At 45.5% G+C, this 27,992-nt stretch overlaps 1 protein-coding gene across 1 annotated transcript; it reads right to left on the reverse strand.

Annotated features, from left to right (window-relative positions):
• Positions 1–26: 26 nt before the first annotated feature.
• On the reverse strand, positions 27–9,359 carry DLST (dihydrolipoamide S-succinyltransferase). The gene is made up of 15 exons (XM_063439819.1): positions 9,239–9,359; positions 4,542–4,575; positions 4,413–4,461; positions 4,284–4,339; positions 4,130–4,204; positions 3,910–3,965; positions 2,963–3,074; positions 2,678–2,818; positions 2,462–2,538; positions 2,205–2,302; positions 1,960–2,090; positions 1,709–1,782; positions 1,129–1,212; positions 790–957; positions 27–646 (listed from the first exon to the last, which is right to left on the reverse strand). The coding sequence occupies exons 1-15, from the start codon at positions 9,293–9,295 to the stop codon at positions 512–514; spliced, it is 1,347 nt and encodes a 448-aa protein (XP_063295889.1). The 5' UTR covers positions 9,296–9,359; the 3' UTR covers positions 27–511.
• Positions 9,360–27,992: the final 18,633 nt, after the last annotated feature.

The following is a 27,992-nucleotide window of genomic DNA, read 5'->3' on the forward strand; positions in this document are numbered from 1 at the left end:
AATGCATTAACAGAGGTCCGTTCTGGGTTTTACACTGTGTACCTGTTCTAGAGCTGGTCTGAGGACGCTGTGCAGCTCAATCTAATGTGCCAGTCAAGGCTGCAGCAGTTTTCACTATTTACAATCCAAGATTTTCAAAACAAGACTTTTTTTTTTAATATTTATTAACATTTAAAATCATGAGATATTTAAATATTGCATTTAGCTTTGTATATACCAAGGTGCCAGCATCAGTCAAGTTTGTTTTTTGAGAGAAAAGGGGGTTTTAGCTAGGGCCACAGGCAACTCCCTCCCCCCCCCATCTCCTGACCCAGGGACAGATTCTGTGTTAGTGGGAGACGTGTCCTCTGGTCCCCACACGCAAACTCTGCACTTATAACACTGGTAGGAGGTTATTCCAGATTAAGTGCCCAGTCTTTAAAATGCACTGCTATCAGCCTGTGACAAAGAGGCAAGAGCCAAAATAAAAACATGGGAAATGGAGGCAGTCATCCCATTACGTGCAGGAATCTTATAAATCCAGGAGCAAAATTCTGGGATCCTCTACTACAGCTTTGATTTTGCGTAGAAACAGAACCGCTTCTCTGCCATCAATCAGTCGATGATCATAGGTCAAAGCGATATACATCATTGGACGGATCTCCACCTGTAGAACAGAACCAGAGAGGTAAGGGGTGAAGTAAACAGAGCCACACAAAGGGAATGGAGGGGCTGGACAACAGGACCTATGAGAAGAACGGATGGTAAACTAAAAGAGAACGTTCATTAGCTCAGTAAAAAGCTAGTTACCTTTCCAGATAGAGCAACAGGCCTTTCAAATATTCCATGCATACCCAGAATGGCAGACTGTGGTGGGTTAATAATAGGGGTCCCAAATAAGGAGCCAAACACCCCACCATTACTGATGGTAAATGTTCCACCGTCCATATCCTCAATTGCCAGCTCGTTCTTTCGTGCCTGAAGCAAAGAGGAACAAAATGTTTGGTGTGAGCCGGGAACACACTGGTCGTACGTGGTATCGTAGGTCTATAACTTCCATTGCTTAGAGTGTGGGTGTCAAGGGTAGAGTGTTAATACTGGTTGTAGTGAAAGACAATAAGACCTGGAATCCTAAAACACTGTCCTTACCTTCTCTCCCAGCTCAGCGATTGTCCTCTCAATGTCAGCAAAGTTCATTGATTCCACGTTTCTCACAACAGGAACTACTAAGCCCTAAACAATTAGATCAAAAGGCCAGATTAGCCCATTCCCCAATCATGGCATTAGACAATACTTTTAGTAGATTCAATTCATCCATTTACAAAAATATCAGACGAATCTTACATTGTAACCTTACTGGTCTAAAATATGAGAGACCGATATTTTATAATTTTTATTCTACTTTTCTCACACCCACCATTGACAAACATTAACATATCTAATTATGGATATTTGTAAGGAGAGCAATAATCTGGTCTGAAATTGGCCCCATTCACGTAGTTCAGTTTAGGATGTCAGCTACAACAATCCTCCGCTGTGTGCTCTGATATTTTCAATGCGGAATAATTTATTATACACAGGGCATGAAGAGGTTAACCTTGTATGGAATGCCAGTTATTTAGGGGTTATTCTGTTTACAAGTGTTAAGACTTTTTATAGATACAAGGAGTAAAACCCCAGCTAATGCACAGAACTGGGTACACACGTAATCCAGGGATATTGTATTTACCTTAGGGGTTGACACGGCCACACTGATATCAATATAGTCTCTGTACACAATCTCCTTGGTTGTGTCATCAATGACTGCAAAAGAAAACCCAGGTTTAGGAAGTGCAGTTGAGGAAATAAATTAAGGCCTAGATCGGCCAGCATCGAGGGGGGGGATAATAAGGAGGTTTAAGATATGGGGTGAAAGGATTCAGGGTTCCAGTGAAGAGCAGGAAAGGGGGTAAAGGTCTGGAGGAAGGATAGTATTCTCACCAGCATTGACAGCAGGCTGGTCTTGCAAAGCGAAGGCTGCAGCTTTAACAAACGCGGACATAAATCCCAGCTTCAGATTATGCTTCTTTAGAAAGGCGTCTTTGTGCAGAGACCTCATACCCTGGATATTACTGGAACAGGAATGGAAGAGGACTTTACTGGGCTTACCAGCATATGCCCCAAATCTATAAATCTACTATAAAACACATACAGCATGGCTTTTACAATGTGACGTGGCTACTGACCTCATATCAACCTCGTTGAAAGTAGTAAGCATGGCGCACGTATTCTGTGCCTCTTTAAGTCGCTGTGCGATTCTCTGGCGCATTCGATTCATCTTTACCTAAGGAGCAGAAGCAGAGAAGACATTCACATAAATAGAGGAAGTGTCACTCTCGTTATTCTGATATTTTAACAGCCACATAAACACTCCATAAAGCACAAACAGCAGGACATGGATTACAGAGTAAGTGTAGGGGCCACCATCATAGAAAATACCCACCCGGTGTTCTGATCTGGAGCTTGTAGGCTGAGTGGCCTCAGAAGCTGGTGGGGCCGGAGATGGTTTGACAGCTGACACTGCATAGAAGGAAAGAAAATAAATTAACATGGCTGCCAACACCTAAACTAGAATAGCTATGGCACTTCAACAAAGCATCCCCCATCCCCGCACACTTTACACTGACTTTCACAATGGAAATAATGAGCAGTGACTTACCAGGTTTGGTATCCAGTGGTTGCGTTACCACAGGGGGCACTGGTGGGATGGTAAAAGGGATAGGTCCAGAAGAGGGATCCACGGATGGAGCAGGTGGAGGGGGGGCAGCAGTTTCAACTGGTTTTGCCTTTGAGGGGGCAGCTGGGGAAAACATTGATAGAACACTGATCAAAATGAAATTGTGAATTATGTTCTGAACGGATGGAAAGTGCGAACAGACTTCTACACACAGATTAAAACAGTATAATGGAGAGAGTGATATCAGACATCACAAATACTCTGTACCTCCAGACTTCCTGAGGACAAAGAGTGGTGTTCCACTCTCCACCTTCCCACCATCAGGGACTAGAAGAGCTTCTATAACTCCTGCCGAAGGGGCCGGAACTTGAACAGAGGTCTAAGGAAAACGGGAGATTTACTATCAATGTTTACAGAATAAGTAATATATAACCAACCTATGGGTCTGTATTCCCACAACCGGGTCAGATTGATCCACTGTCCTCTGCCATGACCCCCAAAACAGAGCCAACCACAGACTACCAAACTGGACCCAGAACAGAGCTCTGCAAAAACGTAAGAGAGACAGGATCCCAGGGATTGTATTATGTTTCCCTCTATTATATAAATGTATTAAAAAGAAAAAATGCAAATCCATAGGCAGGCAGCAGAGACTCCTCCTAACCAGCAATCAGGAAGCTATCAATCTAGTGTAAATGTCCTGATCATGTTCCAAGAATAACTGTTCAGCAGGTGTTTATGGGAGATCTGCCTCCTGCAGATCTCATGAGTTTAACAGCTGAACAATTTGCAGCTGCTATGGATCTGCTATCCGTTTACAAACCATCCCATACAGATTGTGATCATTAGAAATGTGCAATGAATACAGATATTTTGTACAGGCAGTGGGGCTAGATCTTCTTCCTCTATCACCTGGAAAGAAAAGGGGCGACTTTCTAGCTGAAATTATTTTCCAAATCACTGTATTTAGAGATCTCTATATACAGGAAGACATACACAATCTAGGCAATAAGAACAGGTTGCTATGGTGCACAGAGTGTCCCTTTAATGCAAAGTATAACAAGATGAACTGCTCAACAGAGCTCTGCAGCGACTATTCAGAGATTGTTTTCTTGCCATTTATCAACGCAGTCAGATTTTGAATTACAATCCCACTTGAACGATGTACGAGGTGTTCACTGTAAGATGAATTATATAATCGGAGGCAACTTTACCTTATCAGTTTCAATCTCGCACACTACCTCATCTTCAGACACAGTGTCACCAACCGCTGAAAAGGAAGAACAAAATAAAATGTCTGAAAAGCACACAAAGAAAAGAGTCCCTTTAACTAAACAGAGCAATATGGTGGCGCTCCATTTACCAGCCGCTATATGAGGACAGATACAGTTTTGGGCTGTGACCCCACACAGGGAGTGAGACTTAATATGTTACCTTTCTCCCACCTGACATCTCCCTCTGTGACAGACTCTGCAAATGCAGGAGTATTAACAGTCATTACATCCTGTCCTGCGGAAGACAAAAGACAGCTTATACACTCAAGCATCAATCCCAGGAGAGTAGCTGGAAAATAGAGTCATTCACTCACTGCACACGGGACTGGTCCTGTAAAAACGAGCTTGGCTCACGCTGGAAGTGGGCATTCTGTGGAAGGAACAACACATTTAGAAAGAAATAAAACGGTATTTTCATTGCACTTCCTGTAAGGTACACTCACCGCAGCATCCGCCCAACCTCAAGCGAGGTAACACGACATCCAAGGACTCCTAAAAAACAAAATTATGACATTAAATTTACACACACACAGTCAGAAATTAATTAAGATATCCCTTATTGAGTCACTCACCAACAAACTGGCTGCTCCGGACCTCGCCATGGCCCTGTGAGTGAAGAGAGAATAGCGGTGAGTTTGAACCATAGCCCATATATATATATACACACACACACACACACACACACTTCATTTAACCATAGCCCATATATATATATACACACACACACACACACACACACTTCATTTAACCATAGCCCATATATATATATACACACACACACACACACACACACACACACTTCATTTAACCATAGCCCATATATATATATACACACACACACACACACTTCATTTAACCATAGCCCATATATATATATATACACACACACACACACACACACATTTCATTTAACCATAGCCCATATATATATATATACACACACACACACACACACACACACACACACACTTCATTTAACCATAGCCCATATATATATATACACACACACACACACACTTCATTTAACCATAGCCCATATATATATATATATACACACACACACACACACACACACACACACACACACACACACATTTCATTTAACCATAGCCCTGGTATAGTTCATGCGCTGCTTGTCAGTAGAAAGAATAGAGCAGACAGTGTAATCCCTACATGGTAACGTTCTGTTGATGATACACTACAATGCGATGTCTATTGAATAAGCCTGTGTGTGGGTATATTAATTGTACATACAGGCATGACCTGTACTGATAAAATCACAATATATAATAAAACGATTAGAATTTGGGGTAAATTATCAGGGCAGCAGTTATTTCCAAAACTTTTCAATTCCAAAAAGTTAAAAAGGAAAACTGTTAAAAAAATACTGCCATACCCAGCGCTACCGTCACTATTACTGGAAGGAACGTGTGTGTGAAACAAATTAACTTCCCTGTCTCCTTCCTCGCGTCCCTCTCAAATACAAATAGTCCCACATGCCAACATTTCTATAGTGTTCCTATTAAACCCCACTAGCTTTCTCGTTTTTAATTCACATGTGCTGCCAAGCATGTCATACAAATCAATCCAATCAAACCGAACCTGCAACAACCGCTAATGGTTATCATCCAACCAAACCGAACCTGCAACAACCGCTAAAGGTTATCATCCAACCAAACCGAACCTGCAACAACCGCTAATGGTTATCATCCAACCAAACCGAACCTGCAACAACCGCTAATGGTTATCATCCAATCAAACTAAACCTGTAACAACCGCTAATGGTTATCATCCAACCAAACCGAACCTGCAACAACCGCTAATGGTTATCATCCAACCAAACCGAACCTGCAACAACCGCTAATGGTTATCATCCAACCAAACCGAACCTGCAACAACCGCTAATGGTTATCATCCAACCAAACCGAACCTGCAACAACCGCTAATGGTTATCATCCAATCAAACCGAACCTGTAACAACCGCTAATGGTTATCATCCAATCAAACCGAACCTGCAACAACCGCTAATGGTTATCATCCAATCAAACCGAACCTGCAACAACCGCTAATGGTTATCATCCAACCAAACCGAACCTGCAACAACCGCTAATGGTTATCATCCAACCAAACCGAACCTGCAACAACCGCTAATGGTTATCATCCAACCAAACCGAACCTGCAACAACCGCTAATGGTTATCATCCAATCAAACCGAACCTGCAACAACCGCTAATGGTTATCATCCAACCAAACCGAACCTGCAACAACCGCTAATGGTTATCATCCAATCAAACCGAACCTGCAACAACCGCTAATGGTTATCATCCAACCAAACCGAACCTGCAACAACCGCTAATGGTTATCATCCAACCAAACCGAACCTGCAACAACCGCTAATGGTTATCATCCAACCAAACCGAACCTGCAACAACCGCTAATGGTTATCATCCAACCAAACCGAACCTGCAACAACCGCTAATGGTTATCATCCAATCAAACCGAACCTGCAACAACCGCTAATGGTTATCATCCAACCAAACCGAACCTGCAACAACCGCTAATGGTTATCATCCAACCAAACCGAACCTGCAACAACCGCTAATGGTTATCATCCAACCAAACCGAACCTGCAACAACCGCTAATGGTTATCATCCAATCAAACCGAACCTGCAACAACCACTAATGGTTATCATCCAACCAAACCGAACCTGTAACAACCGCTAATGGTTATCATCCAACCAAACCGAACCTGCAACAACCGCTAATGGTTATCATCCAACCAAACCGAACCTGCAACAACCGCTAATGGTTATCATCCAATCAAACCGAACCTGCAACAACCGCTAATGGTTATCATCCAACCAAACCGAACCTGCAACAACCGCTAATGGTTATCATCCAACCAAACCGAACCTGCAACAACCGCTAATGGTTATCATCCAACCAAACCGAACCTGCAACAACCGCTAATGGTTATCATCCAATCAAACCGAACCTGCAACAACCACTAATGGTTATCATCCAACCAAACCGAACCTGCAACAACCGCTAATGGTTGTCATCCAATCAAACCGAACCTGCAACAACCGCTAATGGTTATCATCCAACCAAACCGAACCTGCAACAACCGCTAATGGTTATCATCCAACCAAACCGAACCTGCAACAACCGCTAATGGTTATCATCCAACCAAACCGAACCTGCAACAACCGCTAATGGTTATCATCCAACCAAACCGAACCTGCAACAACCGCTAATGGTTATCATCCAACCAAACCTGCAACAACCGCTACTGGTTATCATCCAATCAAACTAAACCGGTAACAACCGCTAATGGTTATCATCCAATCAAACCGAACCTGTAACAACCGCTAATGGTTATCATCCAACCAAACCGAACCTGCAACAACCGCTAATGGTTATCATCCAATCAAACCAAACCTGTAACAACCGCTAATGGTTATCATCCAATCAAACCAAACCTGTAACAACCGCTAATGGTTATCATCCAATCAAACCAAACCTGTAACAACCGCTAATGGTTATCATCCAATCAAACCGAACCTGCAACAACCGCTAATGGTTATCATCCAATCAAACCGACCCTGCAACAACCGCTACTGGTTATCATCCAATCAAACCAAACCTGCAACAACCGCTAATGGTTATCATCCAATCAAACCAAACCTGTAACAACCGCTAATGGTTATCATCCAATCAAACCAAACCTGCAACAACCGCTAATGGTTATCATCCAATCAAACCAAACCTGCAACAACCGCTAATGGTTATCATCCAATCAAACTAAACCTGTAACAACCGCTAATGGTTATCATCCAATCAAACCGAACCTGCAACAACCGCTAATGGTTAACAACCGCTAATGGGTATCATCCAATCAAAGCTTAATTAACGGGAGGAAAAAATATAATAAATATCAGCTTTTTCCTGGCTAAATATATATGTTTTTTATACACTGTATTAACCTACTGGCATGGGGGTCACACAAGGGCAAACTAAAGCTTACACTGGTAATGGGATAATAAAAGGACTAAGAAGTCATGTAAACCTCATTGTGTGCCAAACATCACATTTATACAAATAACATTCCATCTCATATGCTTAAACAATAAGTCAATATTAACCACAGGGATATTAAGGGAGGGGGGGGGGGGGGGGGGGGGGCGGGAAGGACAGGGATATTAAGGGGGGGGGAGGGGCAGTGTTGGTATTGGGGGGCAGTTCCCGGGGGGAGCAGAGTTGGTATTGGGGGCAGTTCCCGGGGGGAGCAGTGTTGGTATTGGGGGGGGGGCAGTTCCCGGGGGGAGCAGTGTTGGTATTGGGGGCAGTGTTGGTATTGGGGGGCAGTTCCCGTGGGGGAGCAGTGTTGGTATTGGGGGGCAGTTCCTGGGGGGAGCAGTGTTGGTATTGGGGGGCAGTTCCAGGGGGGAGCAGTGTTGGTATTGGGGGGCAGTTCCAGGGGGGAGCAGTGTTGGTATTGGGGGGCAGTGTTGGTATTGGGGGGCAGTTCCAGGGGGGAGCAGTGTTGGTATTGGGGGGCAGTGTTGGTATTGGGGGCAGTGTTGGTATTGGGGGGCAGTTCCCGTGGGGGAGCAGTGTTGGTATTGGGGGGCAGTTCCTGGGGGCAGCAGTGTTGGTATTGGGGGGCAGTTCCCGGGGGGAGCAGTGTTGGTATTGGGGGGCAGTGTTGGTATTGGAGGGCAGTTCCCGGGGGGAGCAGTGTTGGTATTGGGGGGCAGTTCCTGGGGGGAGCAGTGTTGGTATTGGGGGGCAGTTCCAGGGGGGAGCAGTGTTGGTATTGGGGGGCAGTGTTGGTATTGGAGGGCAGTTCCCGGGGGGAGCAGTGTTGGTATTGGGGGGCAGTTCCCGGGGGGAGCAGTGTTGGTATTGGGGGGCAGTTCCCGGGGGGAGCAGTGTTGGTATTGGGGGGCAGTTCCCGGGGGGAGCAGTGTTGGTATTGGGGGGCAGTTCCCGGGGGGAGCAGTGTTGGTATTGGGGGGCAGTTCCAGGGGGGAGCAGTGTTGGTATTGGGGGGCAGTGTTGGTATTGGGGGCAGCAGTGTTGGTATTGGAGGGCAGTTCCCGGGGGGAGCAGTGTTGGTATTGGGGGGCAGTTCCCGGGGGGAGCAGTGTTGGTATTGGGGGGCAGTTCCCCGGGGGGAGCAGTGTTGGTATTGGGGGGGGGGGGGGCGTAGTGTTGGTATTGGGGGGCAGTTCCTGGGGGGGATGTGGGGGGCAGAGCTCTCACCCGCCGGAGGGCGCTCACAGGGCAGCGCAGGGCCCGGGCCAGGCAGCGGGAGAACATGGCAGGGACACAGCTCAAGGACACGCCGGAAACTGGGCCGAACCAAGTGACCCCGGGGAGGAAAAAGGCGTCACTTCCGGTGCGGATATACCACTATCACAGGGAGGGGGCGCCGTCTGCTGCCAGGAGAGGATTATACCACTGCCGGGGAATGGGAGGTGGGGGGGGGGGAGGGCAGTGTGCACTGGGAGAATGGAAGTGGAAGATACCACTATGGTGACCTGGGGGGGTGACCTTCTATAGTAAACAAACATTAATGAAACAGCTGGGGGTCTGGAAGGGAGGGAGAGGAGCTGGGGGTCTGGATAGGAGAGAGGGAAGGAGAGCAGCTGGGGGTCTGGATAGGAGAGAGGGAGGGAGAGGAGCTGGGGGTCTGGATCGGTTGGTGGGAGGGAGAGGAGCTGGGGGTCTGGATAGGAGGGAGGGAGAGCAGCTGGGGTTCTGGATAGGAGCTGGGGGTCTGGATAGGTGGGAGGGAGAGGAGCTGGGGGTCTGGATAGGAGGGAGGAAGAGGAGCTGGGGGTATGGATAGGAGGGAGGGAGAGGAGCTGGGGGTCTGGATAGGTGGGAGGGAGAGGAGCTGGGGGACTGGATAGGAGGGAGGGAGAGGAGCTGGGGGTCTGGATAGGAGGGAGGGAGAGGAGCTGGGGGTCTGGATAGGAGGGAGGGAGAGGAGCTGGGGGTCTGGATAGGAGAGAGGGAAGGAGAGCAGCTGGGGGTCTGGATAGGAGAGAGGGAGGGAGAGGAGCTGGGGGTCTGGATCGGTTGGTGGGAGGGAGAGGAGCTGGGGGTCTGGATAGGAGGGAGGGAGAGCAGCTGGGGTTCTGGATAGGAGCTGGGGGTCTGGATAGGTGGGAGGGAGAGGAGCTGGGGGTCTGGATAGGAGGGAGGAAGAGGAGCTGGGGGTATGGATAGGAGGGAGGGAGAGGAGCTGGGGGTCTGGATAGGTGGGAGGGAGAGGAGCTGGGGGACTGGATAGGAGGGAGGGAGAGGAGCTGGGGGTCTGGATAGGAGGGAGGGAGAGGAGCTGGGGGTCTGGATAGGAGGGAGGAAGAGGAGCTGGGGGTATGGATAGGAGGGGGGGAGAGGAGCTGGGGGTCTGGATGGGAGGGAGAGGAGCTGGGGGTCTGGATAGGATGGAGAGGAGCTGGGGGTCTGGATAGGAGGGATGGAGGGAGAGGAGCTGGGGGTCTGGATAGGTAGGAGGGTGAGGAGCTTGGGGTTTGGATAGGTGTGAGGGAGGGAGAGCAGCTGGGGGTCTGGATAGGTGGGAGGGAGAGCAGCTGGGGGTCTTGATAGGTTGTAGGGAGAGCAGCTGGGGGTCTGGATAGGTGGGAGGGAGGGAGAGAGCAGCTGGGGGTCTGGATAGGAGAGAGGGAGGGAGAGGAGCTGGGATCTAGATAAGTGGAAACTTGATTTATTTCCCTCATATTAGCTGTGGGTGTTTAAGGGTACTCTGGTGATTTTTACTGAATAGTACAACCTGTATGTGCCTTAAAATAAGCAATTCATAAGGGGCCAGATATTTACCGCCATGACAAAGATCTTCTAGTAGTAGACACATTTAAAAAATAAACATTTTTTTCAGACAGACATACAGAAATCTGCAATACATTTTTGCTGGCAAAAACAATAATTACAAAAAAAAAAAATAATAAAATTAGATTAACGTGGTCCCTAGATCTACAGATATAGTTCTTTTAACCTCGAAAACCATTGGTCGCATTGCTGTGGTTATAGAGCTGGGAGTGGCCTGGTAACCCCTTATTTAGTAGTCAAACTTCTCTATGGGTTCGACTTCTTTTTGTGGTCCACCAGGCTCCACCAGGTATCGGTGAACACTAGGACGGAAGAGGTTTGACTACTAGATAGTACGTTCGTTATAGCAGGGCCTTCTTTACCTCTCATCTCTGTTAATTACTTGTCAGATATCCCTATTCTAGCATTATAAAGCTCTTTCAGAATATGTTGGTGCTATATAAATGTTCATAATATATTTGGGGGCAGCAGGACACTGCTGGCACCATAACCACTTTTGAGGAGTGTTCCGTTAACACAGCAGGTGGGTGACAACCTATTACTGACGCTCACTATGCAATTTGTTTCAATTAACTCTATGCTGTCTGCACCGAGTTTGGGCTGAATAGGAGATATACATGAATCGTTGGCAAGTGTCATGTTTTAATAGTGACTTACATTTCATTTTATATGGATACTGACACCTCACATTTGAAACCAGTTTTTTTAACATTCAGAACTATCCAAAGGGGTTAATATTTGCTACACGTACGCGTTCGTTAAGCTGAGAAATGTTGGATTTTTTTCCTGGAATGCCCCAGATTTTTTTGCCAAAAAATTTTAATTTATTAAAAAATTCTTTATATATATATTCACTGTGTTACTAACAGGGTTAATTACTATGCGGGAATTCAAGGTTCATTTCAAATTTGAGGTCAAAATAACTGAAATGGAAACATTCTCCAAGTCCTAACGGCTACTCTGGTATTACATTTGAAATTAACTTTGAATTCTCACTTTAGTTAAACATTTTAGAACATGTTTACTACACTTAATGCAAGCGCAGAAATGAAATATTCCATCCCTCTCACCCCCACGCCCCTTCGTATGTCTCAAACACCCAATGTGTTTACAGGATATCCCGCTTCCTACAGACAAAGGTCTTTCTTTGGCCATTTGAAATGTTGGTAAATATGAGGATAAATTGATCTAACTTCAGAATATAGGCATTCCTCTCTTTTCCTGAGCTGTCTAGTAGTGATGTCGCGAACACAAAATTTTCGGTTCGCGAACGGCGGACGCGAACTTCCACAAACGTTCGCGAACCGGGCGAAACGCCATAGACTTCAATGGGCAGGCGAATTTTAAAACCCACAGGGACTCTTTCTGGCCACAATAGTGATGGAAAAGTTGTTTCAAGGGGACTAACACCTGGACTGTGGCATGCTGGAGAGGGATCCATGGCAAAACTCACATGGAAAATTACACAGTTGATGCAGAGTCTGGTTTTAATCCATAAAGGGCACAAATCACCTAACATTCCTAAATCACAATGGATATGGATTGACACCTGACATATGACATATTGACACCTTGACATATGGATTGACACCTGTCCTCAGAGACCCTGATACACACTGACACAGAGCAGAATAGGGACTGTTCCCCCCCCCCCTACATAGGGTCACTTGGCAGATATGGATTGACACCTATCCTAAGGATCCCTGATACACACTGACACAGAGCAGAATAGAGACTGTTCCCCCTACATAGGGTCACTTGGCAGATATGGATTGACACCTATCCTAAGGATCCCTGATACACACTGACACAGAGCAGAATAGGGACTCTTCCCCCTACATAGGGTCACTTGGCGGATACGGATTAACACCTGTCCTCAGAGACCCTGATACACACTGACACAGAGCAAAATAGGGATTGTTCCCCCTACATAGGGTCACTTGGCAGATATGGATTAACACCTGTCCTCAGGGACCCTGATACACACTGACACAGATACTGGAGTATCTGCAGTAACACAGAGTGTCTGGAGGGAGTATCTGCAGTAACACAGAGTGTCTGGGGGAGTATCTGCTTGTAACATTTATATGCACTAAAAAAATTATAATAATAAATGGTTGCAGCTTCCGAATGTATCTAAAATGGATGCTGTCCAGTAGGTGGGAGGGTCTGCTAGGGAGGGTGTGCTGCTGATTGGCTGGAATGTGTCTGCTGACTGTGAGGTACAGGGTCAAAGTTTACTCAATGATAAAGAATAGGGGGCGGACCGAACATTGCATGTGTTCGCCCGCGGTGGCGAACGCGAACATGCTATGTTTGCCAGGAACTATTCGCCAGCGAACCGTTCGGGACATCACTAGTGGTACTATGCGTGCAAGCTACTGTGCGACCAGATATGAGCAGAGGTTGGCAGAGTACACACTGTAGGCCTGACACACCCGCTTGAAGACAACTAACTGCTATTCAATCTATAACAGTGAAAAAAAAAATTTTGTTTTTAAATCAACGCTATTGTGACACCAGATATGAGTGGCAATGTGCACTTGCAGAGGTTGGCAGAGTACACGCTGAAGGCCTGACACCCGCTTTAAGGACACTGACTGCTATTAGCTTACAGTGAAAAACTTTTTTTCTTTTTAAAGGCATGCTATAGTGACACCAGATATGAGTGGCAAAGTGGACTGGCAGAGGTTGGCAGTGTCTTTAAAGCGGGTGTGTCAGGCCTTCAGCGTGTACTCTGACTGCTATTGGCTTACAGTGAAAAACTTTTTTTCTTTTTAAAGGCACGCTATAGTGACACCAGATATGAGTGGCAAAGTGCACTTGCAGAGGTTGGCAGAGCAGACGCTGAAGGCCTGACACCCGCTTTAAGGACACTGACTGCTATTAGCTTACCGTCAAAAACTTTTTTCTTTTTAAAGGCACGCTATAGTGACACCAGATATGAGTGGCAGAGGTTGGCAGAGTACACGCTGAAGGCCTGACACACCCGCTTTAAGGACACTGACTGCTATTGGCTTACAGTGAAAAACTTTTTTTCTTTTTAAAGGCACGCTATAGTGACACCAGATATGAGTGGCAAAGTGCACTTGCAGAGGTTGGCAGAGCAGACGCTGAAGGCCTGACACCCGCTTTAAGGACACTGACTGCTATTAGCTTACCGTCAAAAACTTTTTTCTTTTTAAAGGCACGCTATAGTGACACCAGATATGAGTGGCAGAGGTTGGCAGAGTACACGCTGAAGGCCTGACACACCCGCTTTAAGGACACTGACTGCTATTGGCTTACAGTGAAAAACTTTTTTTCTTTTTAAAGGCACGCTATAGTGACACCAGATATGAGTGGCAAAGTGCACTTGCAGAGGTTGGCAGAGCACACGCTGAAGGCCTGACACCCGCTTTAAGGACACTGACTGCTATTAGCTTACCGTCAAAAACTTTTTTCTTTTTAAAGGCACGCTATAGTGACACCAGATATGAGTGGCAAAGTACACTGGCAGAGGTTGGCAGAGTACACGCTGAAGGCCTGACACCCAGACGCTTGCAGACAACTAACTGCTATTCAATCTATTACAGTGAAAAAAAAATTTGTTTTTAAATGCAAGCTTTAGCTATTGTGACACCAGATATGATTGGTGGCACTGGGCAAGTGGGCACAGTATCCACTGTGAGCCTGAAACAGAAGCTGGCAGGCAGGCAATCCACTGCAATTACATTACACAGAAAAAAAAAAAAAGCAGACTGATGTTCTAGCCCATAAAAAGGGCTTTTTGGGGTGCTGTCCTTACAGCAGAGATCAGATGAGTCGTTCAGGACTGTAGTGGACACTGAATACCCTAGCCTAGCTATCCATTTCCCTATCTAATGAGCAGCAGCTACACTTTCCCTCCTCTATCTAAGAATGCAGCTTCAGAATGAATCTAAAATGGATGCTGTACAGGAGGTGGGACGGTCTGGGAGGGAGGGTCTGCTGCTAATTTGCTGGAATGTGTCTGCTGACCGAGAGGCACAGGGTCAAAGTTTCCTCAATGATGACGAATAGGGGGCGGACCGAACATTGCATATGTTCGCCCGCCGTGGCGAACGCGAACACGCTATGTTCGCCGGGAACTATTCGCCAGCGAACAGTTCGGTACATCACTAATGTCTAGGTCTGGTCGAGTTGTTTTAAAAAAGAACTATCAGTTCTTAATATGTTTATGTACCCTCATATTTAATAAATGTGTTTATTGGTAATGCAAAATATAATTCTATGTAGAAATCCTCTGTATTTAATTCTCTCTCCATCCTGGCAGCACAGAGAGGACAACAGATGAAGTAATGTTCATTTTATTAAAGAGGCGTTACAATAAAAACGTCCAAAAAATACCAAGGCCCTATCTTTGTCTTCTAGTGCCACCATTATGTCCTTGTGTGACAATCCCATGTGAGTGCAAGCTCAGATTTCTTGCCACCATCGAGAAGCTCTTCAGCGGTGTCTGAAATACAACATCTGATCTACCACGAGGCCAAAGATTTTTGTATTAAATATAAATATTTTTTATTAGAGGCCTTAAGAACACGATATGAGATGAACAATTAAAAGGAAGACTTGAAGATCAATTTATTCGTTTGCGAAGGGGTATAATAAAATTTAAATAGTAAGAAAACAAATCGATACAAAAACATGGATTTTATTAGATATATGTTCAAAACAAAAGCTATTCATATGAGACACTCCACGAGCCACAGAACAATGCACTTACCCATAATAATGCACTTGAGCATTGGAAATTAATCTCTTAAACAGGATTTAACAGATGTAGAAATTAAACTAAATCCCATCAAACTATGACAGTATAATTAGTGACCACTGGATGTAATAACACAACCTCATCTCCAGCAGATGGCAGCATATTATGCAGAGTCTCTCCAGCAGATGGCAGTATATTATGCACAGTCTCTCCAGCAGATGGCAGTATATTATGCACAGTCTGTCCAGCAGATGGCAGTATATTATGCAGAGTCTCTCCAGCAGATGGCAGTATATTATGCAGAGTCTCTCCAGCAGATGGCAGTATATTATGCAGAGTCTCTCCAGCAGATGGCAGTATATTATGCACAGTCTCTCCAGCAGATGGCAGTATATTATGCACAGTCTCTCCAGCAGATGGCAGTATATTATGCACAGTCTCTCCAGCAGATGGCAGTATATTATGCACAGTCTCTCCAGCAGATGGCAGTATATTATGCACAGTCTCTCCAGCAGATGGCAGTATATTATGCACAGTCTCTCCAGCAGATGGCAGTATATTATGCACAGTCTCTCCAGCAGATGGCAGTATATTATGCACAGTCTCTCCAGCAGATGGCAGTATATTATGCACAGTCTCTCCAGCAGATGGCAGTATATTATGCACAGTCTCTCCAGCAGATGGCAGTATATTATGCACAGTCTCTCCAGCAGATGGCAGTATATTATGCACAGTCTCTCCAGCAGATGGCAGTATATTATGCACAGTCTCTCCAGCAGATGGCAGTATATTATGCACAGTCTCTCCAGCAGATGGCAGTATATTATGCACAGTCTCTCCAGCAGATGGCAGTATATTATGCACGGTCTGTCCAGCAGATGGCAGTATATTATGCAGAGTCTCTCCAGCAGATGGCAGTATATTATGCACAGTCTCTCCAGCAGATGGCAGTATATTATGCACAGTCTCTCCAGCAGATGGCAGTATATTATGCAGAGTCTCTCCAGCAGATGGCAGTATATTATGCACAGTCTCTCCAGCAGATGGCAGTATATTATGCACAGTCTCTCCAGCAGATGGCAGTATATTATGCACAGTCTCTCCAGCAGATGGCAGTATATTATGCACAGTCTCTCCAGCAGATGGCAGTATATTATGCACAGTCTCTCCAGCAGATGGCAGTATATTATGCACAGTCTCTCCAGCAGATGGCAGTATATTATGCACAGTCTCTCCAGCAGATGGCAGTATATTATGCACAGTCTCTCCAGCAGATGGCAGTATATTATGCACAGTCTCTCCAGCAGATGGCAGTATATTATGCACAGTCTCTCCAGCAGATGGCAGTATATTATGCACAGTCTCTCCAGCAGATGGCAGTATATTATGCACAGTCTCTCCAGCAGATGGCAGTATATTATGCACAGTCTCTCCAGCAGATGGCAGTATATTATGCACAGTCTCTCCAGCAGATGGCAGTATATTATGCACAGTCTCTCCAGCAGATGGCAGTATATTATGCACAGTCTCTCCAGCAGATGGCAGTATATTATGCACAGTCTCTCCAGCAGATGGCAGTATATTATGCACAGTCTCTCCAGCAGATGGCAGTATATTATGCACAGTCTCTCCAGCAGATGGCAGTATATTATGCACAGTCTCTCCAGCAGATGGCAGTATATTATGCACAGTCTCTCCAGCAGATGGCAGTATATTATGCACAGTCTCTCCAGCAGATGGCAGTATATTATGCACAGTCTCTCCAGCAGATGGCAGTATATTATGCACAGTCTGTCCAGCAGATGGCAGTATATTATGCACAGTCTGTCCAGCAGATGGCAGTATATTATGCACAGTCTGTCCAGCAGATGGCAGTATATTATGCACAGTCTCTCCAGCAGATGGCAGTATATTATGCACAGTCTCTCCAGCAGATGGCAGTATATTATGCACAGTCTCTCCAGCAGATGGCAGTATATTATGCACAGTCTCTCCAGCAGATGGCAGTATATTATGCACAGTCTATCCAGCAGATGGCAGTATATTATGCACAGTCTATCCAGCAGATGGCAGTATATTATGCACAGTCTCTCCAGCAGATGGCAGTATATGATGCACAGAGTCTCCAGCAGATGGCAGTATATTATGCAGAGTCTCTCCAGCAGATGGCAGTATATTATGCAGAGTCTCTCCAGCAGATGGCAGTATATTATGCAGAGTCTGTCCAGCAGATGGCAGTATATTATGCAGAGTCTCTCCAGCAGATGGCAGTATATTATGCACAGTCTCTCCAGCAGATGGCAGTATATTATGCACAGTCTCTCCAGCAGATGGCAGTATATTATGCACAGTCTCTCCAGCAGATGGCAGTATATTATGCACAGTCTCTCCAGCAGATGGCAGTATATTATGCACAGTCTCTCCAGCAGATGGCAGTATATTATGCACAGTCTCTCCAGCAGATGGCAGTATATTATGCACAGTCTCTCCAGCAGATGGCAGTATATTATGCACAGTCTCTCCAGCAGATGGCAGTATATTATGCACAGTCTCTCCAGCAGATGGCAGTATATTATGCACAGTCTCTCCAGCAGATGGCAGTATATTATGCACAGTCTCTCCAGCAGATGGCAGTATATTATGCACAGTCTCTCCAGCAGATGGCAGTATATTATGCACAGTCTCTCCAGCAGATGGCAGTATATTATGCACAGTCTCTCCAGCAGATGGCAGTATATTATGCACAGTCTCTCCAGCAGATGGCAGTATATTATGCACAGTCTCTCCAGCAGATGGCAGTATATTATGCACAGTCTCTCCAGCAGATGGCAGTATATTATGCACAGTCTCTCCAGCAGATGGCAGTATATTATGCACAGTCTCTCCAGCAGATGGCAGTATATTATGCACAGTCTCTCCAGCAGATGGCAGTATATTATGCACAGTCTCTCCAGCAGATGGCAGTATATTATGCACAGTCTCTCCAGCAGATGGCAGTATATTATGCACAGTCTCTCCAGCAGATGGCAGTATATTATGCACAGTCTCTCCAGCAGATGGCAGTATATTATGCACAGTCTCTCCAGCAGATGGCAGTATATTATGCACAGTCTCTCCAGCAGATGGCAGTATATTATGCACAGTCTGTCCAGCAGATGGCAGTATATTATGCACAGTCTGTCCAGCAGATGGCAGTATATTATGCACAGTCTCTCCAGCAGATGGCAGTATATTATGCACAGTCTCTCCAGCAGATGGCAGTATATTATGCACAGTCTCTCCAGCAGATGGCAGTATATTATGCACAGTCTCTCCAGCAGATGGCAGTATATTATGCACAGTCTCTCCAGCAGATGGCAGTATATTATGCACAGTCTCTCCAGCAGATGGCAGTATATTATGCACAGTCTCTCCAGCAGATGGCAGTATATTATGCACAGTCTCTCCAGCAGATGGCAGTATATTATGCACAGTCTCTCCAGCAGATGGCAGTATATTATGCACAGTCTCTCCAGCAGATGGCAGTATATTATGCACAGTCTCTCCAGCAGATGGCAGTATATTATGCACAGTCTCTCCAGCAGATGGCAGTATATTATGCACAGTCTCTCCAGCAGATGGCAGTATATTATGCACAGTCTCTCCAGCAGATGGCAGTATATTATGCACAGTCTCTCCAGCAGATGGCAGTATATTATGCACAGTCTCTCCAGCAGATGGCAGTATATTATGCAGAGTCTGTCCAGCAGATGGCAGTATATTATGCACAGTCTCCAGCAGATGGCAGTATATTATGCACAGTCTCTCCAGCAGATGGCAGTATATTATGCACAGTCTCTCCAGCAGATGGCAGTATATTATGCACAGTCTCTCCAGCAGATGGCAGTATATTATGCACAGTCTCTCCAGCAGATGGCAGTATATTATGCACAGTCTCTCCAGCAGATGGCAGTATATTATGCACAGTCTCTCCAGCAGATGGCAGTATATTATGCACGGTCTCTCCAGCAGATGGCAGTATATTATGCAGAGTCTCTCCAGCAGATGGCAGTATATTATGCACAGTCTCTCCAGCAGATGGCAGTATATTATGCACAGTCTCTCCAGCAGATGGCAGTATATTATGCACAGTCTCTCCAGCAGATGGCAGTATATTATGCACAGTCTCTCCAGCAGATGGCAGTATATTATGCACAGTCTCTCCAGCAGATGGCAGTATATTATGCACAGTCTCTCCAGCAGATGGCAGTATATTATGCACAGTCTCTCCAGCAGATGGCAGTATATTATGCACAGTCTCTCCAGCAGATGGCAGTATATTATGCACAGTCTCTCCAGCAGATGGCAGTATATTATGCACAGTCTCTCCAGCAGATGGCAGTATATTATGCACAGTCTCTCCAGCAGATGGCAGTATATTATGCACAGTCTCTCCAGCAGATGGCAGTATATTATGCACAGTCTCTCCAGCAGATGGCAGTATATTATGCACAGTCTCTCCAGCAGATGGCAGTATATTATGCACAGTCTCTCCAGCAGATGGCAGTATATTATGCACAGTCTCTCCAGCAGATGGCAGTATATTATGCACAGTCTCTCCAGCAGATGGCAGTATATTATGCACAGTCTATCCAGCAGATGGCAGTATATTATGCACAGTCTCTCCAGCAGATGGCAGTATATGATGCACAGTCTCTCCAGCAGATGGAAGCATATTATGCAGAGTCTCCAGCAGATGGCAGTATATTATGCAGAGTCTCTCCAGCAGATGGCAGTATATTATGCAGAGTCTCTCCAGCAGATGGCAGTATATTATGCAGAGTCTGTCCAGCAGATGGCAGTATATTATGCACAGTCTCCAGCAGATGGCAGTACTGTATATTATGCACAGTCTCTCCAGCAGATGGCAGTATATTATGCACAGTCTCTCCAGCAGATGGCAGTATATTATGCACAGTCTGTCCAGCAGATGGCAGTATATTATGCACAGTCTCTCCAGCAGATGGCAGTATATTATGCACAGTCTCTCCAGCAGATGGCAGTATATTATGCACAGTCTCTCCAGCAGATGGCAGTATATTATGCACAGTCTCTCCAGCAGATGGCAGTATATTATGCACAGTCTATCCAGCAGATGGCAGTATATTATGCACAGTCTCTCCAGCAGATGGCAGTATATGATGCACAGTCTCTCCAGCAGATGGAAGCATATTATGCAGAGTCTCCAGCAGATGGCAGTATATTATGCAGAGTCTCTCCAGCAGATGGCAGTATATTATGCAGAGTCTCTCCAGCAGATGGCAGTATATTATGCAGAGTCTGTCCAGCAGATGGCAGTATATTATGCACAGTCTCCAGCAGATGGCAGTACTGTATATTATGCACAGTCTCTCCAGCAGATGGCAGTATATTATGCACAGTCTCTCCAGCAGATGGCAGTATATTATGCACAGTCTCTCCAGCAGATGGCAGTATATTATGCACAGTCTCTCCAGCAGATGGCAGTATATTATGCACAGTCTCTCCAGCAGATGGCAGTATATTATGCACAGTCTCTCCAGCAGATGGCAGTATATTATGCACAGTCTCTCCAGCAGATGGCAGTATATTATGCACAGTCTCTCCAGCAGATGGCAGTATATTATGCACGGTCTGTCCAGCAGATGGCAGTATATTATGCACAGTCTCTCCAGCAGATGGCAGTATATTATGCACAGTCTCTCCAGCAGATGGCAGTATATTATGCACAGTCTCTCCAGCAGATGGCAGTATATTATGCACAGTCTCTCCAGCAGATGGCAGTATATTATGCACAGTCTCTCCAGCAGATGGCAGTATATTATGCACAGTCTCTCCAGCAGATGGCAGTATATTATGCACAGTCTCTCCAGCAGATGGCAGTATATTATGCACAGTCTCTCCAGCAGATGGCAGTATATTATGCACAGTCTCTCCAGCAGATGGCAGTATATTATGCACAGTCTCTCCAGCAGATGGCAGTATATTATGCACAGTCTCTCCAGCAGATGGCAGTATATTATGCACAGTCTCTCCAGCAGATGGCAGTATATTATGCACAGTCTCTCCAGCAGATGGCAGTATATTATGCACAGTCTCTCCAGCAGATGGCAGTATATTATGCACAGTCTCTCCAGCAGATGGCAGTATATTATGCACAGTCTCTCCAGCAGATGGCAGTATATTATGCACAGTCTCTCCAGCAGATGGCAGTATATTATGCACAGTCTCTCCAGCAGATGGCAGTATATTATGCACAGTCTCTCCAGCAGATGGCAGTATATTATGCACAGTCTCTCCAGCAGATGGCAGTATATTATGCACAGTCTCTCCAGCAGATGGCAGTATATTATGCACAGTCTCTCCAGCAGATGGCAGTATATTATGCACAGTCTCTCCAGCAGATGGCAGTATATTATGCACAGTCTCTCCAGCAGATGGCAGTATATTATGCACAGTCTCTCCAGCAGATGGCAGTATATTATGCACAGTCTCTCCAGCAGATGGCAGTATATTATGCAGAGTCTCTCCAGCAGATGGCAGTATATTATGCAGAGTCTGTCCAGCAGATGGCAGTATATTATGCAGAGTCTGTCCAGCAGATGGCAGTATATTATGCACAGTCTCTCCAGCAGATGGCAGTATATTATGCACAGTCTCTCCAGCAGATGGCAGTATATTATGCACAGTCTCTCCAGCAGATGGCAGTATATTATGCACAGTCTCTCCAGCAGATGGCAGTATATTATGCACAGTCTCTCCAGCAGATGGCAGTATATTATGCACGGTCTCTCCAGCAGATGGCAGTATATTATGCACGGTCTGTCCAGCAGATGGCAGTATATTATGCAGAGTCTCTCCAGCAGATGGCAGTATATTATGCACAGTCTCTCCAGCAGATGGCAGTATATTATGCACAGTCTCTCCAGCAGATGGCAGTATATTATGCACAGTCTCTCCAGCAGATGGCAGTATATTATGCACAGTCTCTCCAGCAGATGGCAGTATATTATGCACAGTCTCTCCAGCAGATGGCAGTATATTATGCACAGTCTCTCCAGCAGATGGCAGTATATTATGCACAGTCTCTCCAGCAGATGGCAGTATATTATGCACAGTCTCTCCAGCAGATGGCAGTATATTATGCACAGTCTCTCCAGCAGATGGCAGTATATTATGCACAGTCTCTCCAGCAGATGGCAGTATATTATGCACAGTCTCTCCAGCAGATGGCAGTATATTATGCACAGTCTCTCCAGCAGATGGCAGTATATTATGCACAGTCTCTCCAGCAGATGGCAGTATATTATGCACAGTCTCTCCAGCAGATGGCAGTATATTATGCACAGTCTCTCCAGCAGATGGCAGTATATTATGCACAGTCTCTCCAGCAGATGGCAGTATATTATGCACAGTCTCTCCAGCAGATGGCAGTATATTATGCACAGTCTCTCCAGCAGATGGCAGTATATTATGCACAGTCTCTCCAGCAGATGGCAGTATATTATGCACAGTCTCTCCAGCAGATGGCAGTATATTATGCACAGTCTCTCCAGCAGATGGCAGTATATTATGCACAGTCTCTCCAGCAGATGGCAGTATATTATGCACAGTCTCTCCAGCAGATGGCAGTATATTATGCACAGTCTCTCCAGCAGATGGCAGTATATTATGCACAGTCTCTCCAGCAGATGGCAGTATATTATGCACAGTCTCTCCAGCAGATGGCAGTATATTATGCACAGTCTCTCCAGCAGATGGCAGTATATTATGCACAGTCTCTCCAGCAGATGGCAGTATATTATGCACAGTCTCTCCAGCAGATGGCAGTATATTATGCACAGTCTCTCCAGCAGATGGCAGTATATTATGCACAGTCTCTCCAGCAGATGGCAGTATATTATGCACAGTCTATCCAGCAGATGGCAGTATATTATGCACAGTCTCTCCAGCAGATGGAAGCATATTATGCACAGTCTCTCCAGCAGATGGAAGCATATTATGCAGAGTCTCCAGCAGATGGCAGTATATTATGCAGAGTCTCTCCAGCAGATGGCAGTATATTATGCAGAGTCTCTCCAGCAGATGGCAGTATATTATGCAGAGTCTGTCCAGCAGATGGCAGTATATTATGCACAGTCTCCAGCAGATGGCAGTACTGTATATTATGCACAGTCTCTCCAGCAGATGGCAGTATATTATGCACAGTCTCTCCAGCAGATGGCAGTATATTATGCACAGTCTCTCCAGCAGATGGCAGTATATTATGCACAGTCTGTCCAGCAGATGGCAGTATATTATGCACAGTCTGTCCAGCAGATGGCAGTATATTATGCACAGTCTCTCCAGCAGATGGCAGTATATTATGCACAGTCTCTCCAGCAGATGGCAGTATATTATGCACAGTCTCTCCAGCAGATGGCAGTATATTATGCACAGTCTATCCAGCAGATGGCAGTATATTATGCACAGTCTCTCCAGCAGATGGCAGTATATGATGCACAGTCTCTCCAGCAGATGGAAGCATATTATGCAGAGTCTCCAGCAGATGGCAGTATATTATGCAGAGTCTCTCCAGCAGATGGCAGTATATTATGCAGAGTCTCTCCAGCAGATGGCAGTATATTATGCAGAGTCTGTCCAGCAGATGGCAGTATATTATGCACAGTCTCCAGCAGATGGCAGTACTGTATATTATGCACAGTCTCTCCAGCAGATGGCAGTATATTATGCTCTAAGGGTAATACACCCCAGTGTGTTTATAATGGTGGCGGTACATTAAGTTTTATTTGTTCATTTATTTTTTCATTTGGGATCATATTTTTAATGATACCCTCGATTAAAATATTTTAGACCATTATTTAAAGCAGTTCAACAGCTGCAGTACTCCCCCTCCTGGCGCTCCCGAAGCTTGCTAAGCTAGGGAATACGCCTATACTTTTCCAGTATATTATGCACAGTCTCTCCAGCAGATGGCAGTATATTATGCACAGTCTCTCCAGCAGATGGCAGTATATTATGCACAGTCTCTCCAGCAGATGGCAGTATATTATGCAGAGTCTCTCCAGCAGATGGCAGTATATTATGCACAGTCTCTCCAGCAGATGGCAGTATATTATGCAGAGTCTCTCCAGCAGATGGCAGTATATTATGCACAGTCTCTCCAGCAGATGGCAGTATATTATGCGCAGTCTCTCCAGCAGATGGCAGTATATTATGCAGTCTCTCCAGCAGATGGCAGTATATTATGCAGTCTCTCCAGCAGATGGCAGTATATTATGCAGTCTCTCCAGCAGATGGCAGTATATTATGCAGAGTCTCCAGCAGATGGCAGTATATTATGCAGAGTCTCTCCAGCAGATGGCAGTATATTATGCACAGTCTCTCCAGCAGATGGCAGTATATTATGCGCAGTCTCTCCAGCAGATGGCAGTATATTATGCACAGTCTCTCCAGCAGATGGCAGTATATTATGCACAGTCTCTCCAGCAGATGGCAGTATATTATGCACAGTCTCTCCAGCAGATGGCAGTATATTATGCAGAGTCTCCAGCAGATGGCAGTATATTATGCAGAGTCTCCAGCAGATGGCAGTATATTATGCAGTCTCTCCAGCAGATGGCAGTATATTATGCAGTCTCTCCAGCAGATGGCAGTATATTATGCAGAGTCTCTCCAGCAGATGGCAGTATATTATGCACAGTCTCTCCAGCAGATGGCAGTATATTATGCGCAGTCTCTCCAGCAGATGGCAGTATATTATGCACAGTCTCTCCAGCAGATGGCAGTATATTATGCAGTCTCTCCAGCAGATGGCAGTATATTATGCGCAGTCTCTCCAGCAGATGGCAGTATATTATGCACAGTCTCTCCAGCAGATGGCAGTATATTATGCAGAGTCTCCAGCAGATGGCAGTATATTATGCACAGTCTCTCCAGCAGATGGCAGTATATTATGCACAGTCTCTCCAGCAGATGGCAGTATATTATGCAGAGTCTCCAGCAGATGGCAGTATATTATGCACAGTCTGTCCAGCAGATGGCAGTATATTATGCAGTCTCTCCAGCAGATGGCAGTATATTATGCACAGTCTCTCCAGCAGATGGCAGTATATTATGCACAGTCTCTCCAGCAGATGGCAGTATATTATGCACAGTCTCTCCAGCAGATGGCAGTATATTATGCACAGTCTCTCCAGCAGATGGCAGTATATTATGCACAGTCTCTCCAGCAGATGGCAGTATATTATGCACAGTCTCTCCAGCAGATGGCAGTATATTATGCACAGTCTCTCCAGCAGATGGCAGTATATTATGCACAGTCTCTCCAGCAGATGGCAGTATATTATGCACAGTCTCTCCAGCAGATGGCAGTATATTATGCACAGTCTCTCCAGCAGATGGCAGTATATTATGCACAGTCTCTCCAGCAGATGGCAGTATATTATGCACAGTCTCTCCAGCAGATGGCAGTATATTATGCACAGTCTCTCCAGCAGATGGCAGTATATTATGCACAGTCTCTCCAGCAGATGGCAGTATATTATGCACAGTCTCTCCAGCAGATGGCAGTATATTATGCACAGTCTCTCCAGCAGATGGCAGTATATTATGCACAGTCTCTCCAGCAGATGGCAGTATATTATGCACAGTCTCTCCAGCAGATGGCAGTATATTATGCACAGTCTCTCCAGCAGATGGCAGTATATTATGCACAGTCTCTCCAGCAGATGGCAGTATATTATGCACAGTCTCTCCAGCAGATGGCAGTATATTATGCACAGTCTCTCCAGCAGATGGCAGTATATTATGCACAGTCTCTCCAGCAGATGGCAGTATATTATGCACAGTCTCTCCAGCAGATGGCAGTATATTATGCACAGTCTCTCCAGCAGATGGCAGTATATTATGCACAGTCTCTCCAGCAGATGGCAGTATATGATGCACAGTCTCTCCAGCAGATGGAAGCATATTATGCAGAGTCTCCAGCAGATGGCAGTATATTATGCAGAGTCTCTCCAGCAGATGGCAGTATATTATGCAGAGTCTCTCCAGCAGATGGCAGTATATTATGCAGAGTCTGTCCAGCAGATGGCAGTATATTATGCACAGTCTCCAGCAGATGGCAGTACTGTATATTATGCACAGTCTCTCCAGCAGATGGCAGTATATTATGCACAGTCTCTCCAGCAGATGGCAGTATATTATGCACAGTCTGTCCAGCAGATGGCAGTATATTATGCACAGTCTCTCCAGCAGATGGCAGTATATTATGCACAGTCTCTCCAGCAGATGGCAGTATATTATGCACAGTCTCTCCAGCAGATGGCAGTATATTATGCACAGTCTCTCCAGCAGATGGCAGTATATTATGCACAGTCTATCCAGCAGATGGCAGTATATTATGCACAGTCTCTCCAGCAGATGGCAGTATATGATGCACAGTCTCTCCAGCAGATGGAAGCATATTATGCAGAGTCTCCAGCAGATGGCAGTATATTATGCAGAGTCTCTCCAGCAGATGGCAGTATATTATGCAGAGTCTCTCCAGCAGATGGCAGTATATTATGCAGAGTCTGTCCAGCAGATGGCAGTATATTATGCACAGTCTCCAGCAGATGGCAGTACTGTATATTATGCACAGTCTCTCCAGCAGATGGCAGTATATTATGCACAGTCTCTCCAGCAGATGGCAGTATATTATGCACAGTCTCTCCAGCAGATGGCAGTATATTATGCACAGTCTCTCCAGCAGATGGCAGTATATTATGCACAGTCTCTCCAGCAGATGGCAGTATATTATGCACAGTCTCTCCAGCAGATGGCAGTATATTATGCACAGTCTCTCCAGCAGATGGCAGTATATTATGCACAGTCTCTCCAGCAGATGGCAGTATATTATGCACGGTCTGTCCAGCAGATGGCAGTATATTATGCAGAGTCTCTCCAGCAGATGGCAGTATATTATGCACAGTCTCTCCAGCAGATGGCAGTATATTATGCACAGTCTCTCCAGCAGATGGCAGTATATTATGCACAGTCTCTCCAGCAGATGGCAGTATATTATGCACAGTCTCTCCAGCAGATGGCAGTATATTATGCACAGTCTCTCCAGCAGATGGCAGTATATTATGCACAGTCTCTCCAGCAGATGGCAGTATATTATGCACAGTCTCTCCAGCAGATGGCAGTATATTATGCACAGTCTCTCCAGCAGATGGCAGTATATTATGCACAGTCTCTCCAGCAGATGGCAGTATATTATGCACAGTCTCTCCAGCAGATGGCAGTATATTATGCACAGTCTCTCCAGCAGATGGCAGTATATTATGCACAGTCTCTCCAGCAGATGGCAGTATATTATGCACAGTCTCTCCAGCAGATGGCAGTATATTATGCACAGTCTCT

The sequence above is a fragment of the Pelobates fuscus genome, chromosome 13, assembly GCF_036172605.1.
Source record: "Pelobates fuscus isolate aPelFus1 chromosome 13, aPelFus1.pri, whole genome shotgun sequence".
NCBI lineage: Eukaryota > Metazoa > Chordata > Amphibia > Anura > Pelobatidae > Pelobates > Pelobates fuscus.